Here is an 18,485-nt window from a genome sequence, read left to right on the forward strand (position 1 = left end):
AGTTGTATCAAATGGTTTTCACAGGATCTGCAGTTCGTCTACATTTTCTATTCTTAAAGCTCGCTCCTAGCTGTCTGTCCACACCTGTCTAGACGTCTGTCCACTTTGGTGGTCAATTCTCAACTCTCTGAATCTCTCCAAAACTAACTACATCACGTGTTCTCTTACGTCATCCCATTACGTGTCTCATACCAACCTAATGTCCACAACTATTTATTTGTTTATTCAAACCCCAAAATAATGTTTACATCTATTTTCTATTTTCACATTCCTTTTGTGATTCACACGTCAATCATCTCTTCCCCAATTTAATTGTTTATTCTTCTAATCATAATAACTGATCCATCGACTATCCGTCGCTCAAATCAATTAATAATGATAACAATAATAATAATGTTTTGACTCTTGAGCCCGTTTGCCACAGTTAACACAGATACGACGCTATGATCAAAGCCTAAAAGGGTCATAGCATTATACATGGGCTACTTCGTGACTTATTTTGATTATTAGCAAATTCTCTTTTTTTTGTCTCCGGAAAGAATAATGCTCTTGTTTTGCGATTTCAGAAAATGTTATGTCACACGTTTTCAGCGGTAAAATGTAACCCACGAATTTGTTCAGTTCAATGGATCCCAAATTTTGAAGTTATAAATGGAACTTTTAAGAGTTTGCCTGATCACTATAAACGATACCATACAATTTTTCTTATATTCTAAAGGCCAAAATTCAAGAACTTTTCAAGTTTTTGCGATTCATTCCCCTTGAAAATTTCTTTTCGACCCAGTCGTTTTGGCTGTTTTACAAGACTTTAGCGTGGAAGATTTATTTCATTTTTTCATGTATGTTCTATTGTGTGGTACCTGACTTTTTATTTTGCTCTTTGCTCTACAATGGGAACTGTTATGTCTACTTCTGTAAGAAGTCAAAAAAAGATTTTATGAGGTATTTGCAGTCTTTAACGTATGCAGGGCATTGCATCGAATACATGGACTAGGTTGTGATTTAATCCGATTTAATTTTCAATATTTCAAAAATAGTTTAATTGTATTTTATAAATACTTAAAAATAATTTTATAGTATTAATTTCGATTTTATTTTATGCAACAAATTTTACTGGACATAAATATGATTTTCAATGCTTTTTTAAAAACAACTGCAAAATATTTTCTATATTTTTAACGATTTTTCAAGGTAATAATAAAAATAAAGCCTCTCCAAGGCAAAAGTCAAAATTCAAGAACTTTTCAAGTTTTTGCGATTCATTCCCCTTGAAAATTTCTTTTCGACCCGGTCGTTTTGGCTGTTTTTCAAGACTTTAGCATGGAAGATTTATTTCATTTTCTTCATGTGTGCAAATTTATAATTGAAAAATCGAATCTAAACTGAAACTTCATGTTTTTATTAAACATTTTCGCTAATACGTATTTCTGTATATTTTCTCGTCTTTTTCATTTGTTCTAATGTGTGGTATCCGACATTCAATTTGGTTCTCAATGGGAACATTTATGTCTAAATCTGTAACAAATCAAAGTGTTTGTGTAGTATTGGCAAACTTTAACCCTATCCATGGCACCGCATTGAATACTAATGAAGACTAATTATCTTTTATTTTTTTTGTCTCCCGAAGGAATAATGCACTATGTTTTTAATTTTTTCTTGACAACAGAGTTTAAATTTTTTTGCATATTTCTTACGTACGCAAAACCGTATTCTTCAAGGTTTTTTTTTAATCCTTTTTAACACTAATTACTCGTTGGCTTTTTCTAAAAAACAATGCAGTGTTAGTTTTGGCTTGCTTTCCAGTTTAGTTAACACCCTGCGTATTATTTCGGAGTCTTTTTCGATACCAATCATTATATTATGCATTTGAAATCTTCAGCAATTACTTCTACGAGTTTCAAATCGTCGCAATGTTTGTTGACTTTTAATGCTAATGTTAAATAGTCCTCATCATTTTTCCTGATAAAATTCAGGCATTCACAGCGTTTATGAAATAACGATCAATCCGGGTTGAACACTTCTGTTAAAAGTTTTGCGGTTTCAGAAAATGTTACGTCACACATTTTCCGCGGTAAAAATGTAATCCACGAATTTGTTCAGTTCAAATGGATCCGGATATTTGAAAGTCATAAACGGACCTTTTCGAGTCCGCCCAATCGCTTCAATCAATGTTATATAATTTCTCATATTCTAAAATACGAGACAAAGTCTTGATTTCGTGTGGTCGTAAATGGAATGATCTATAGCATTCCAGATTTCATTTTCTGAAAACAAGGTGTTGCTTTTTTATTTAAATCATAACATAGTGTACATTAATCTGATTTTATTGAAGTAATTTAATATTATTTATATAACATACGTAAACCACTTCCATTCATTTAAATAATATAATATACAGGGTGGTCAAAAAGTCAGGTAACATGTTAAAGGTAGAAAAAACAATATGATCCATTATAATCTCTATTCGTTTAATATTATTTGTTTAAATATTTTAGTGTAATATATAAACTACCCCTCCTGATTTCTGGCTTTGGGGCTATGTAAAGGATAGCGTTTATGGCAAGAAGCCTGATACAATAGCGTCTTTAAAGTTATTTATTGAAGAGGAGATTGCGCGGATATCAGCTGACATGATTACACGTGTTACACAATCAGTGGTTAATCGCTTCCAGCGATTGATAGAGAGAAATTGACGACAATTAACAAAATAAACATATTTCATGTTTGTTTCATTTTATATTTCAATGTATGGTACTTAAATATACGTGTATTGCTAATATCGTTTTTCTTTAAAATGTTACCTGACTTTTTGACCACCCTGTATATTAACCTCTTTTCCTTTGCGGTATTCTAATATTATGTATGTGTTATACGTAAACAACGTTAAAATATTTATATAACATAGTGTATATTGATGTCTTTTCTATGGAGATATTTTAATATTCCTAAAAACGTCGAATTATGATTTTATATTTATATATTTATATAACATATTGTATATTAACCTCTTTCTATTAAGGTATTCTAATACCATTAATATATTATACGTGGACAACGTCAATTTATTTATATAACATATTGTATATTGATTTCATTTTTTTTTTTTTTAGATATTTTTATATTATTTATATAGCATACATAAACAACCCCCAATTATTTACATAACGTACTAGCAAAGATGCCCGCGTTTTGCACTGCAGTTTACTGTACGCAGGCGCCCTTGCAGTAAGTGGATGCTGTAAGAGCCCAACCAAATATGACTTTAATCTTTGACGTTGACCTTTAACAATGATATGCACCATCCCTAGGTCGGAGACCATCATCATGTCAGGTTTGGTGTGGGCTGAAGGAAGTATATATACATAGACTATGACCTTAACCTTGCCAAATGGTGTGCAATATGCCTAGGTGGGAGACTATCATCATTCAAGGTTTCGTCATGATCAGACTAGCACAAGCAGACACATACACAAACGCTATTACTTCATATGTATTGATTGTATATGAAGCTCTTTTTATGGATGTATATTTTGATATGATATACGTACAAAAACGCTATTACTTTATATGTATTGATTGTATATGAAGCTCTTTTTATGGATGTATATTTTGATATGATATACGTACAAAAACGCTATTACTTTATATCTTTTTATGGATGTATATTTTGATATGATATACGTACAAAAACGCTATTACTTCATATGTATTGATTGTATATGAAGCTCTTTTTATGGATGTATATTTTGATATGATATACGTACAAAAACGCTATTACTTTATATCTTTTTAAGGATGTATATTTTGATATGATATACGTACAAAAACGCTATTACTTCATATGTATTGATTGTATATGAAGCTCTTTTTATGGATGTATATTTTGATATGATATACGTACACAAACGCTATTACTTCATATGTATTGATTGTATATGAAGCTCTATTTATGGATGTATATTTTGATATGATATACGTACACAAACGCTATTACTTCATATGTATTGATTGTATATGAAGCTCTATTTATGGATGTATATTTTGATATGATATACGTACACAAACGCTATTACTTCATATGTATTGATTGTATATGAAGCTCTATTTATGGATGTATATTTTGATATGATATACGTACACAAACGCTATTACTTCATATGTATTGATTGTATATGAAGCTCTATTTATGGATGTATATTTTGATATGATATACGTACACAAACGCTATTACTTTATATGTATTGATTGTATATGAAGCTCTTTTTATGGATGTATATTTATATTTTGATATGATATACGTAAACAACATCCAATTATTTATATCTTATGGCGTATATTAACATCTTTACTATTGATATATTTTAATATTATATAACATAGTTTTTATTGATCTTTGAGGTAATTTAATATGATTTCTACAAAATATGTAAACAACGTCCAAATATTTATGTAACATGGTGTATATTGGTATGTTTTTATTTTTTGGTTATATGTTTTTTTAATATTGAGTTTCAGTCACGTTTCGTTGGCAAATAACATTTACTTTTTTAAAGTTGTAAATCTAAATGAATAATTTTTCTAAGAAGTTAAATCTAAATGAAGAATCGGTCTAGCAACATAGTTAAGACTGATTTTGACTCAGCATATGTCTATTTCTTCATTAATTGGATAGTTGTTCGTATTGTTTTAGAACCTGCGTTAATCCTATGCGATGTTCGAAATAAAAAAAAATTATGGGGATATTTTTATGTGCTCATAATTTCTATTAGCAATTTACTTTTCCCTCCCTCCAAGTATTCGCCTGACTCAGTTTTCTTTGAAAGTGAATCATATTGAAAACTAATGTTTATGCATTGAACTCACATTCATTTTTTTTTACTATGGTACTTCTGTACATTGTGTCAGTTTTCTTGTTATTTCGATTTATGGAAACATTTTGTTTTTACATTTGAAAGCAGATTTTTTAAATTTAGCCTTAGTTTTATAATTTATTTTGTTGTATTATTTTATATTAATATCAACAAGATACATTTGATTCAAACCGTTCAAAATGGACTGTAGATATTTTCTGAACCAGCAAGATGAACATATTTTACAAAATAATAACATTATTAACATTTTTGTATTGGGATGTATAAACGCACCATGGAATTAACAATGTTTGGATACAAGTACCGATTCTATTCTAAATTACTCTGTGTGTGTGTGTGAGAGAGAGAGAGAGAGAAAGAGAGAGAAAAAGAATATTCCTTCCTCATAGGTTCCGAAACTGCAGAGCCTATCTTTTGCAAATTTCACAAAAAGCTAATTTATATGTCTGGCAGTGTTCTTAGATATGTTTTGTACAGAAATTCAACCGAGAAATATCGACAATCGTCAAAATCCAACCTTAAAAATAGCTTTTTTTCTTTTATAGATAATTTTTTTTACAAGGAAATATTTTACGTTACACCGGCCAAGTGATATAATAAAATCTCAGCAAATCATTTTTTTATTAAAAAATTATATTTATTATCATCAGGCGATACAGCTGAGCGGTAGATCATTCAACTACCGATCGAATGATCCCATTTTCAAGCCTGAGTGTACTTCATTTTATTTTATTTTTTATTAACGTGTTCAAATGACGATAAAAGGACAGGTACCATTTAAAGTCGCCGCAAAGCATTTCTTTGCTTGCATGTTTTAAAACTAAACATTAATCTGGAGTGACTTTTCCAGGGCATTCATCGTCAAGCTGAAATAGCAGCTGACGTGATATTGCAAACAAACACAGTAATCTATATTAGATTCTAGCTTCCTTAGCCTCCTTTTTTACATGGGGGCCACCACTTATCAAGGCCCGAATGCCACTCAGGGATAAGGGTTATTGCGTGTACAGTAATCAATGAGATAGTATTGTAGTAATCATTAGTAGTGGGGGTTTTGATAGAGCTTTGCTCATGGAATCTACGTTTGGATTTAGGCACAGATAAAGAGTGGGGAAAATTATTGACCGTAGTTTCAGCCAAACGGGTGTTTCTCGTGAAAGATTGGCGAGGGGGGCGAGGGATTGGAGCTCAGACGAGCACCTGCCATGGAAATAGCGATAAAACAAAAACAGGCTTGCAACGTCTCTCCTGTGGGAGAGAGGTTGCAGGGAAGAGAAAAGGGCATCCCCCACTAAACCACGAAGTGATTTTGTACTCTGTCAAGGCAGGATAAGCTGTTTTTAGCAGCTCCTGCCCAGATGTGGCAGTAGTACTCCATCCTTGGACGTACTTGGCTTTTATAAAGATAGAGAATTGCATCAGTAGTAAGATATCTTCTGGAGCGGTAGAAGGATCCCACCATTTTCTCAGCGTCCCTGGCAACAGATTTGATGTACGTGTTCCATTTCAGATCAGGAGTAAAGGTCAAACCCAGAAGCTTGTCAAAACATGGAGCCTCTCCAAGACGAGAGCCATCCATTTCAATTGATATCAATGCTCTTTATTAACTTTTCAGATTGCTCTTTTTTCCCATACATCTTGTCATTGTTATATAAACTGTGTCAACCGCTTTATTGCAAATTAGCAAAATACCAATATTTCACTAAATATGCATAGCAAAAAAAAATCAAATTGTATAATCAAAAAACCTGCTATAAGGTTAGTTTTTTCCAAAATTTTAATCAATTTTTTTTAGATATTCACGAAATTATGGCATTTTATTATTATCAAGGAATTTATACTTTATTGCAGATTTAGTAAAATATCAATATTTCACTAAATATGCATAACTAAAATATTCAAATTGTATAATAAAAAAAACTGCTAAAAAAGTGAATATTAAGAACTATTTTTAGAGAAATAAAATTGGTTACTGGAATGTAAAAATAAATTTTAGTTAAAACGTTTAGAAAATTAGCTATACTACATATAAAAAACATGGTAGATTGACCTTGAGCAGTTGACGTACGTGACTATAGACTACGCGTTTCTGGCCAACAGTCAGTGAAATATTGATATTTCATTGATATGCAAGAAAGTACTTGACACAGTTTAGTCACATTACTAAAGAGGGTATATGTTGAATAGCAGGGTATCAAAAGTGTTTATATTGCATGGCTAGGAGGGAATATGAAAGAAATTCCACACCTTTATTCGTCGGGAGGTCATCTTTCTTCAACTGCTCGGTGATGTGACAATGTGCATAATAAAATAGATCAATGATACATGCATGAAGTTTTTCTTTATATGCGTGATTCTGAGAAACCACAGGACAACAATTTATATTTTATATTAATTTATTTCAGATTTATCTCAATGTTCACTAAGAGCCTTCCTTACGTGTCTATATATTTCCTTCGTTAAATTTCACTTCCAGGCATTCGGAGTTCGTACCAGTGCACGTCTGCACGGTTTGACCACATCTCCTAGACTTCCAACTCTAATCTTTGGCCTGTCAGTTCCAGTACATCATCCACAAAAGGACACGTTTCATTCGAGAGTCCCGGTGACGTAAGCGATTTAACAACACGGCTCATTAATGCGTGACCTAATGGTCACGTGTGCCAACTGCTCAGGGCCAATCTACTATATTTTGTGGCCCTGTCGGTGGTGTATTAGAATACGCCGACAGAGGGTAAAAGTCCCTTAATGGGGGTCCTGGATATGACCTTAAATTATATCCAGTGGTGAGGCCCCAGCTTGCGGGCTTTTGGGAGTGTGGAGCCACCCTTTAATTACCATTGCTCCCAAGTCCACTCTGACCCGGAGTGGTAGTACCTGTTAGGGTCCCAACTATAATAGAAACCGACGAAAATGTTTTCAAGTCGGTTTCTATTTAACCCATAGTTGGGACCCTAACAGGTACTACCACTCCGGGTCAGAGTGGACCTGGGAGCAATGGTAATTAAAGGGTGGCTCCACACTCCCCAAAGCCCGCAAACTGGGGCCTCACCACTGGATATAGTTTAAGGTCATATCCAGGACCTTGGGTGACCTGAATTATTACATTATGAGCAAAAACCTTTCAACGTGACCACCCTGTACAGAAATTCCGAAAAAAAAAATGGTGGTATTTATTTGCAAATAAGGCCATAAGTAATTATATATATATATATATATATATATATATATATATATATATATATATATATATATATGTCTTTACATAAGCAGTAGTTTGTTGCTATACAGTCATGAGCATGTTTCGGTCTATCAGTATTTACCAACTAGAGACCTCATCAAGCAACAACCCTTATTTCCGAAAACGGAATTCAAAAAAAAGTTGTTTTTTTGTTTTGTTTTTTTAATTCCGTTTTAGAAAAATAAGGGTTGTTGCCTGATGAGGTCTCTAGTTGGTAAATACTGGTAGACCGAAACATACTCATTACTGTGTAGCAACAAACTACTGCTTATGTAAAGACAAATGTAATTTGCTCTACTTCTATATTGAGCACTCTCGTATGAACCTCGTTATATTTCACTGGTTAATCTACCTTTGGAAAATAGCAACCCCAAAAAAATATATATATATACTAGCATGGGTGCCCGGCGTTGCCCGGGTGTTTAGAGGTGTATGCTGAGCAAAAAAAAGGGGGGGTAATTTTTTAAACTTTGACCCCTATTATGACCCCTGAAAATTTATTGTTTTGGCCTCAAATCAAGTTATTACGTTAGATCCATGTCCACGGAACCTATATCTAAAATTTCAAGGGTGTAGACCCAAAATTGTCGGAGGAGTTTGGTAGAGTTCTTAAAGGTCAAATCGTTGAAATTTGACCCCTTAACAGCCAAATTTCTGGCTGACACCCGTCACATCGATTTTCCCAAATCTCAGTACCCGGTATTTCAAATTTCGAGTCTATAGACTAAAAATTGACAGAGTTATTGCGTAGGGAAATGTACACAGACAGACAGACAGACAGACACACAGACAGACAGACAGACAGACACGTTCACTTTTATAGATATATAGATTGCAGAAATTGTTGCAAAAAGTGGGTTCTATCTGCCGTTTAAAAAAATTATTCACACTCGAGAGTATCATATATGTCTACAAAGCCAGCATACGTTCAGGCATGAAGTATTGTTGACAAATTTGGGCTGATTCATCAAGCCTCTTAGACAAATTCCAAAAAATGCCTCGAATTTAATAGGTCCCAGACTGTCAATTAACATACAACCCCTGTCCCATCGCCGCAGTGTTGCATCCCTGTGCCTGTTTTAAAAGTACAGGATATTCCTAAAGTCTTCGCCAGATCCAAGTTATCAAATCTGCTTAACTGTGAACGGCAGGAAGATGACAGTTGTGCCATTTTAAAGTTAAATGCATTAAGGTTTTGTAAGCTTTTTTTTTTCAGATCCAGTGGTGGCGTTCACCCAACCAGAACAAAAGCCTTTTGTGTGCTTGAATTTTCAAAAGCTGAATCATGAATACTTGTTCAATATGTATCTCAAGTATCCAGATCTCACTCCCTGCGATTTTTGTTGTGGGGATTTGTGAAAGGACTGATCTATGCGCCGCGCATTCCAAAAGACGTGGATGAGTTGAAGGCCCCAATAACAGAAGTTGTTGCAACCATTGACAACGCAATGATTGGACACGTTTGGCAAGAATTTAAATATCGGTTTGATGTGTGTCATGTGATAAATGATGCTCACATTGAATATCTTTGAACATTTCATAAAAAAAAACTGAGATTACAAGTTTTCTGAATATTCCAGATACGTTTTTATACCCTGAAGAGTTCTCGAAATATTCAATGTCGAAATGTGCCTTCAACTTTTGGAACACTTTGTATTTTAATAGACTGTGTTCCGATGAACTCATGGAACTTGTAAACTCTCGACGTACATACACCCGACAAACCCGTTTAGCAGCAAAATCCTACCCATTCACGTTAAATGTATGTGGATGATGAAAAGCTTTCTACTTATAAAAATCTTTTCGACAATGATTACCTTCGTAGATTAAATACGAATAGATGGTCGACCAAAACTGATTTCACCTGTTTAATGAAATTGCGAAATTCATATATGAAACGAAATACTCTTTTATAGTGTGCGACGCAAAAAATATTATTAAATAATTTTTTTTTTCATCTTCTGTTTTTCCGACTATTTATAACCGACTATTTATTTCTTTTTTTCTTTTGTGTCTTCTCTTTTTCAGACATTTTTAAAGAAATGTTTTGCGATTATCTAGAAGTTGAACAAAACAAATAAAACGTAACAAACGGAAATGAACTTGTGGCTTGATTAAGACCGGGCAACGCCGGGCATATCTTCTAGTACATCTATAAAAGTGAGAATTTTTGTGAGGGCACTTCCCAGCCTATATACTCAACGAGTTTTTGATCTACTTGGAATTTGATATATAGCATATTAAGACGTGGGAATTTTTAAAATCCATTTAAATCATGCGTTTTTATATCCTTATTATTTCTCGAGATATTCAATGTCAACATGTGCCCAAGACTTTTGGAACACGTTGTATTTTAATGAACTGTGTTCTAACCAACTCATTGAACTTGTACACCCTCGACGTACATACACCTGAAAAACCCGTTTAGCAACAAAATCTTGTTTATTCACCGTAAATGTATGTAGATAATGAAAAGCTTCCAAATATAATGGCCGTTTTGGCAATGATTACTTTCGTAGATTAAATATGAATAGATTACCAACCAAAGCTGATTTTATCTTATAAATGAAGTTGTAAAATTCATATATGAAAGAAAATACTTTTTTATAGTTTTCGACGGGAAAGAAATTATAACCTAAATCGTTTTTTTTTTTTTGTTTTTGTTTTTTGTTTTTTTTTTGCATCTTCTGTTTTTTTGTTTTCATTTTTTTTTCGACTATTTTGTTTTGCGTCTTTTCTTTTTCAGACATTTCAAGCAATATTTTGCGTTTAACCAGAAGATGAATAAAACAAAGAAAACATTACAAACGAAAATGAACTTGTTACTAGTTCAATTCCCTAGTTTAATTTAAATTAAAATTCTTGTGAAATATAATTTATTTTATTTTTCATCTTTATTTTCGCTTTTTTTAGTTTTAAGAAAAATAGAATACGCACAAAAAATTGTGTTACGTGAAATAAACTAACTTAAATATAATTTAAAAAAATAAAAATTAGTTTAGTGTTATTTTATTTATTTTATAACTAAATATTGAATATCTCGAGAAATATCAAATAAATAATAATAATATATATATAAAAACGCATGATTAAAACGGATTTTAAAAATTTCTACGTCTTAATATGTTATATATCAAATCCAAATAGATAAAAAAATTCGTAGAGTATATAGGTTGAAAAGTGCCCTCACAAACCTTCTCACTTTTATAGTGTTGTGGTGGCACACATTCATTTGCATATGTGGATAGTAATTACACATAAATAAGAAGAATCAGTTAGTCTGAGTGTGTGTTCACCAGAAGCCACCGAAGGCTGCCGAGAGCAGATATGTTTCTCCAGCAATGACTTTCTTATTTGACAACATTATGTAAATATCCTGTAAATATACCTTTTCCTAATACACTTCTTATTTGATCTACCTTTGTTTGTTGAGTCGTCATTTGTATTGCTTTTTACGTTACTTGTTTCAACCTGAAAATTTAACAGTGACGACGAGGATGAACGTCAAATATAATAGTTTGACGAAGAAATGGAAAGAACTCACTAAAAAAAAAAGTACAACGCAACGGTTGACCTTTCTAAGGAATACAAGTTTTGAAGAACGAAATTTCAAGCAGTAAGAGCTGAGGAGAACAAAAAGCAATATATCCGTGACGCTTTCATTAGCGGCATCTCCTCCTCTTCTATTTGTCAGCACCTACTTGAAAAACCATTCTCAACTCTACAAGAAACCTTTACAATGGCTAGGTCTCTAGAACAAGTGGAGAAGCATACGGTAAGCTTCGATAACCACCCGAATGTAGCTGCTACCGTAATTAAGCCAGAAGACACTCCCTTAGCCACTATAAAAGGAAATACCCTACCAAAAGGAATTTGTTTCTTCTGTGGGAACACTCGACATTCACGGGCGATGTGTCCTGCGCATAACGGCGAGTGTAGGAAATGTAAGAAAAATGGCCATTGGGCGAAAGTATGTAAATCTTCCTCCTCCACTCCTCCGAAATAGTCGTAAAAACGGATTTTATGCTAAAGTGAAGTTCGACTAAAGCGCAAAAAATGTATAATTCAGCGAACATTGGAAAACTGTAAAATATTTTCCTCGCGAAGTACAACACTAAAAGAAAGAAACGGTTGTTTCCCAAATTCCAAGAACAAAAACTATATTCTTGTGTCTTCTCTTTTTTCTACTATTTGCACGTGTTTACATTTCTGTCTCTTTTTTCTGTTTTATTTTTTTCTGTTTTATTTTTTCTGTTTTATTTTTTCTGTTTTATTTTTTCTGTTTTATTTTTATGAATTAAACGTTACGTTTAATAATTACGTTATTTCTGTTTATAAAAAAATAGCAATTCTGCATTAATTTCATTATATTTTTGCGTATTTTACAACCGGGCAATGCCGGATATATCTTCTAGTATATCTATAAAAATGAGAATGTGTGTGAAGGCGCTTTTCAACCTATATTCTCAACGAATTATTGATCTACGGTCTTGAAATTTGATATATTGGATATTCAAACATGTGGAAAATTTTCTAATCCGTTTTCATCCAGAAAAAAGACTGCTAAGGGATCAACATTTCAAAATTGGGAGTCATCGGATTTTTACTCTTTGCTTAAAGTCTTTATTACCACAGAAGCCGAAAGACTTGGCATATAAAATCAACATTAGGTTCTTTCGAAACGAATGTTTCCGTTTAAAGAACAATTAAACCTATTGTCTGTTTAGTAGTGTTTACTGGTCCTAAACAATGTTTAAATACATAGCAAGTGGATAAAAAGTAATAAATTCACAGGAATTAAGAAATCATTTTAATTGAAGTCGTTTTAGCAATTAAGTTCATTTCTTCGATCGATAACACACAAATGGCGACTGAAAATTTGCCTGCCAACATAAAAATATAAGTCTTATTTTTTCAAAAATATTTGAAAGTGATTTAAAAAATAATTTTCTAAGGTGCTTTTGATTCATATTTAAACTAATATTTTCATGTAAATATAGAAAATAAGTAGATTGTTTAATGTTGCGCCGTAACACAATAGTAAAAGAGGAATAACCTTCTTAGTGGCACACAATATGGTTTCCGCTCTGCAAGATCTACCGCTGATGTGCTGACGGTTATATCCCACAGGATTAGTGAATCTCTTGACAAAGGCTTCCTTTTTAGGGCAATTGCTCTTTACATATCAAAGGCCTTCGACAAGGTATGGCATAAGGGTCTACTTCACAAGATTTCCAGCTACGATATAACTGGAAATTTTTTCTCAATCATTAAATCATTTCTCTCCAATAGGCTCATAAGAGTAGTGGTAGATGGACAAAAATCGGAGGCCTGCAATATAAATGCTGGAGTCCCTCAGGGGTCAATCCTAGGCCCAACTCTCTTCCTGATCTACATCAATGACCTCCCTAAACACACACTTAAATCATTCGTTGACATCTATGCTGATGACACGACCATCTACGGCAACACATCAAAGGCTGTAAATGACAAAGTTCTCTCTGATTCTCTCTCCTCTGATCTCGAGCGCGTGGTTCAGTGGGGGAAGATGTGGCTGGTTACCTTTAATGCATCCAAAACTAAACTCCTATCCTTACATCATCAACGCTCTGATCCCCATCTGGCATCAATTGTGATGGATGGCTCTCGTTTGGGTGAGGCCCCGTGTTTTGACAAGCTTCTGGGTTTGAACTTTACTCCTGATCTGAAATGGAACACGTACATCGTCTGTTGCCAAGGTCACTGGAAAGATGGTAGGATCCTTCTACCGCTCCAGAAGATATCTCATTACTGTCTATATAAAAGCTAAGTACGTCCAAGGATGGAATACTGTTGCCATATATGGGCAGGAGCTGCTAAAAACAGCTTATCCTGCCTTGACAGAGTACAAAATAGACTTCGAGGCTTAGTGGGGATGCCCTTTTCTCTACCCTGCAACCTCTCTCCCACAGAAGAGACGTTGCGAGCCTATCTTTGTTTTATCGTTATTTCCATGGCAGGTGCTCGTCTGAACTCCAATCTCTGGTCCCCCCTCGCCAATCTTTCACGAAAAACACCCGTCTAGCCGAATCCACTGTGAAAAATTTCCCCCACTCTTTATCTGTGCCTAAATCAAAACGTGGATTCCATGAACAAAGCTTCTTTCTTAGAACTGTACGCCTATGGAACTCTGTTCCGTCTGCCTGCTTCCCACCGGACTACAACTTGGGTGTGTTCAAGTCCAATGTTAACAAATTCCTAATGAACCGCTACCTTAAGTAAACACTTCATCAAATCTCCACACTAACGTAATGTACTTGCAATAACCCTTATCCCTGAGTGGCTTCCGGGCCTTGGTAAGTGGTGATCACTGTGTAAAAAAAAAAAAAAAGAAAATCAAGTCGAGGTTGGTTTAACAAACGAAGTGTATTAACATCACAGGTACAAAGGTAGGAATACGGGTATAACTGACTATATATATAGTGAGAACCGGTGTAATTTCCCTTATACACAGAAGGGTCGGTATTACATTCACTATATAAAACATATTTTGTAGTAGTAGTAGTAGTAGTAGTAGTAGTAGTAGTAGTAGTAGTAGTAGATAAACGTTTTTCAAGCAAATTCATCTAAACGAAAGTGAGATTCTAAGCGGTTTTTTTCAGGCGATTACGTGTGAATACCATGAATTTACATTTATCAATTTTTGAGATGAGGTTTTGATATTCGAATTATTTGGATTCTTCAGATTACTGTTCTCAACTGAAGTGTCATTTCACAACATTTCGATCGATGTAACCTTCGACCCTCCTCAAGTGTATCTTGTTGAACCCGGGAATGTTTCTGTCGAACTCCGGAATTTGGACAGAATTTGGAACGGAATCCTTTATTTATTTCACACGGGGGTGTAGCATGACCTTGTTTCGTCATTTATGAGGTCCTAAAGTAATTGGCAATTGCATTTTTGGATCACCCACACTGAGAATTGAACTTCCCCTTTTAGGAGAATGTCAATTTACAATTGATTTTTCCAAGTACTCTAACCACTGAGCCATTGGTCCTTGCGTTCGAAATTCCATCCAAATTCCCGAGTTCGACAGAAACATTTCCGAGTTGGACAAGATACACCTGGAGAATGTCAGAGGTAAATTCGACCGAAACGTTGTGAAAACCATTCAAGATGAGAACAGTAGTTTGATGAATCCAATTAAGTTTGTTTTTTTTACAAAGTGCCTTAAAATAATTTTTCAGACTTTTTTGTATACGCACACATGAAACTCTAGTCTCCTTCGAAGTAATCTATACCGGCTGTAATGTAAATGTTGTACCGCTCAAACAAATTCTTAAAGTCAAAAATAGAAATCATATTGTGTGAGCATGTCAATGGCATTCACCCCAGTCTCTTTCATCCCCTCAATTGTCTCATAATGAAAGCTTCTAAGGTTTTCCTTGGGCCAAAAGTCACAGGGAGCAAGGTCTGGACTTTAACGAAGGTGAGCAACTGTCTTCATGCCCATCTTAATTAAATAGTCTGATCTTCCGCATCTTCAGTTCCTTGCGAATAATTGTGTGCACAGTTTCCACACTAACATCAAACTCTGCAAGTATTGTCGCTATAGACACACAACTGTCATGAAACAAAATTCTTCAGGGTTTTTTTTTTCATGCGATTACGTGTGAACATATTGAATTTACGTTTATGAATTTTGAGATGAAATTTGGATATTCGAATTATTTGGATTCTTTAGATTACTGTTCTCAACTTGTCATTTTCACATTTTGATCGATGTAACCTCGGACCTTCTTCAAGTGTATCTTGTCGAATCCCGGGGATGTTTCTGTCGAACTCCGGAATGTGGATAGAGTTTGGAACGGAATCCTTTATTTACTTCACGTGGTGTGGGTAACATGACCTTGTTCCGTCAGCCACGAATAACTGTGTGTACAGTTTCCACACTGACATCAAACTCTGCAATTATTGTCTCTATAGAAACACGATGGCCTTATCCACGAAATTGTTTATTTGTCCAATCAACTCTGGTGTTCTAACTTCCTTACTTTTCCTACACATCTCATCATCTCTCACGGAGTTTCTGCTTTCCTTGAATCTCTTATGCCACTCAAAAACTAATACCCGATTCGCACAAAATGGTCCAAACAAATCTGAAGCATTCAATACGTTTCTGTGGCATTTTTTTCAAAGTTGAAAACAGAATTTTATTGCATTTTTTTTTACACAGTGATCACCACTTATCAAGGCCCGGAAGCCACTCAGGGATAAGGGTTATTGCAAGTACATTACGTTAGTGTGGAGATTTGATGAAGTGTTTACTTAAGGGGACGGTTCATTAGGAATTTGTTAACATTGGACTTGAAGACATCCAAGTTGTAGTCCGGTGGGAAGCAGGCAGACAGAACAGAGTTCCACAGGCGTGCAGTGCATATCCTTTTTCTTATGTGTTCTTACATTTAACTTGCATTTTTGAAATTCACCAGCTGTGACAATAAAACTTTAGTAGGATGTATTTCAGTTCCTACTCTTGTTTTTAAACCTTAAATTATAAAAATTGGTGAGTCATCTCATAAAATGTATAGATATACCATACTGAATTTTAAAGAGTCTACGACAATTTTAAATGCCTGTACAAAATAGAAGTCTGGAAACTTATTGAAGGCATCTTATACATATGAATTCAACGTAGAAGTATTTTATTAAATTTTTTGCTTACCTTTCACAGATACTGGCACCACCATTATGGCTTCTGCGTACGTTTACAAACACGTAACAATTACCGAATTGTTCTTGCCATCCTAAAATTAATCAATAATAAAATAGCATGGAAAATAATAAATTATAATTAAGTTTCAGGATTTTGTCTTGAATAATCAGTTGACTTTTACAATAATCATTTGACGATTTAAAATAATAATTTGTCTTTTTAAATAGTCATTGAACGTTTACACTAATTATTTGACTTAAAATAATTATTTGACATTTAAAAATAATTATATTTTTAAATAAGCATTTGACTTTTAAGTAATTAGTTAGCTTCTTTATTTATTTATTTTTACTTTTTAATTAACTATTTGACTTTTTAATTAACTATTTGACTTTTAAAGTACGTATTTAACTGTTTAAATAATTATTTGACTTTTTGAATAATTAGCTGATTTTTTTAAATAAGCATTTGGCTTTTTCAGTAACTTTTGTATTTGTAAATAATAATTTTACATTTAAAGTAACCATGTGACTTGTTAAGCCATTATTTGACTTTCTCAAGTAATTATTTGATTTTTAAATAATCATTTGACTTTTAAGGAAATAGAATTTTAAGTAATTATTTGATTTTTTAAACCAGAATTTGGCTTTTAAAATAATAATTTAAGATTATAAATTTTACCTTTTAAAATAATCATTTGATTTTTTAAGTAACTATTTTGTAATTATTTTTCATTTAAGTAATTTTTCGACCTTTTAAAGAATTATTTGTTTTTTTCAATAATCATCTGATTTTTTTTTAAATAATCATTTGACATTTTAGAAATCATGTGACTTTTAAAATCGTCATTTGACTTTTTTAAGGAACTATTTTACCATTTAAAATAACTTTTGTCTTTTTAAATAATCATTTGACATTTTAAAAAAATGTTTGGCTTTTTACGTCCTCATTAGAAGTTTTAGCAATAATTTTACTTGTAAGTAATAATTTGATTTTTCAAATAATTATATAAATACTTGGGAGTTCTAGAAGCAGACAATATCAAATCTACAGAAATGAAAGTGAGAACGGGAAAGGGGTACCTCAGGAGAACAAAAAAAAATTTATAGAAATAAAATTATATAACAGAAATTTAATAAAATGTATAAATTCATAGCCAGTATCACTAGTAATATACTTAGGGCCGTTCATAGGGTGGACCAAAGAAGAAATGAGACAGCTCGATCAGAAGACCAGGAAACTAATCAGCATGCACAACCGACTACACCCAAGTATGAGGTTGACCGACTCTACGTGAAAAAGAAAGTAGGCAGGAGAGGACTAGTTTGTATAGAAGACTGTGTGCATGGTAAAAAAAAAAAATAGAATTAGAAAAATATACAATGCAAAACATTGAAAAGATAATCGTGAGAGACACTGAAAAAAATCAACAAAACAGAAAAACAGAGGGATAAAAGATAAGAGGAGAAAAGAAAAGAACTTATTGGAAGATTTATAAGGATGACAAAAGATGTGAATAACGAAAACACTCGGACATGAATGCGAAAAGGACACCTAAGCCGAGAAACTGAATCCCTAATAATCTCAGCACAAGATAATTTGATCAAAACGAATTACATCAAAGCAAGGGTCGATGAAACACAACAATAAATGCAGACTCTGTGGACAAAGAGACGA

The 18,485-nt window shown here is 33.4% G+C and overlaps 2 protein-coding genes across 3 annotated transcripts in view; both read right to left on the reverse strand.

Moving 5' to 3' along the window:
* The window catches only part of LOC145288257 (uncharacterized), a 298,307-nt gene that overhangs the window by 179,501 nt on the left and 100,321 nt on the right, over nucleotides 1–18,485 (reverse strand). The window lies entirely within an intron of this gene.
* LOC145287719 (uncharacterized) overlaps nucleotides 1–18,485 on the reverse strand; it is a 158,471-nt gene that overhangs the window by 126,067 nt on the left and 13,919 nt on the right. For both annotated transcript variants that reach the window (XM_080135471.1, XM_080135470.1), the window contains exon 3: nucleotides 16,818–16,899. In XM_080135471.1, coding sequence (XP_079991597.1) covers nucleotides 16,818–16,899 — 82 coding nt within the window. The remainder of the gene's footprint in view (nucleotides 1–16,817; nucleotides 16,900–18,485) is intronic.

This window comes from Euprymna scolopes, chromosome 11 (genome assembly GCF_053919585.1).
Source record: "Euprymna scolopes isolate OS-2025 chromosome 11, ASM5391958v1, whole genome shotgun sequence".
Taxonomy (NCBI): domain Eukaryota; kingdom Metazoa; phylum Mollusca; class Cephalopoda; order Sepiida; family Sepiolidae; genus Euprymna; species Euprymna scolopes.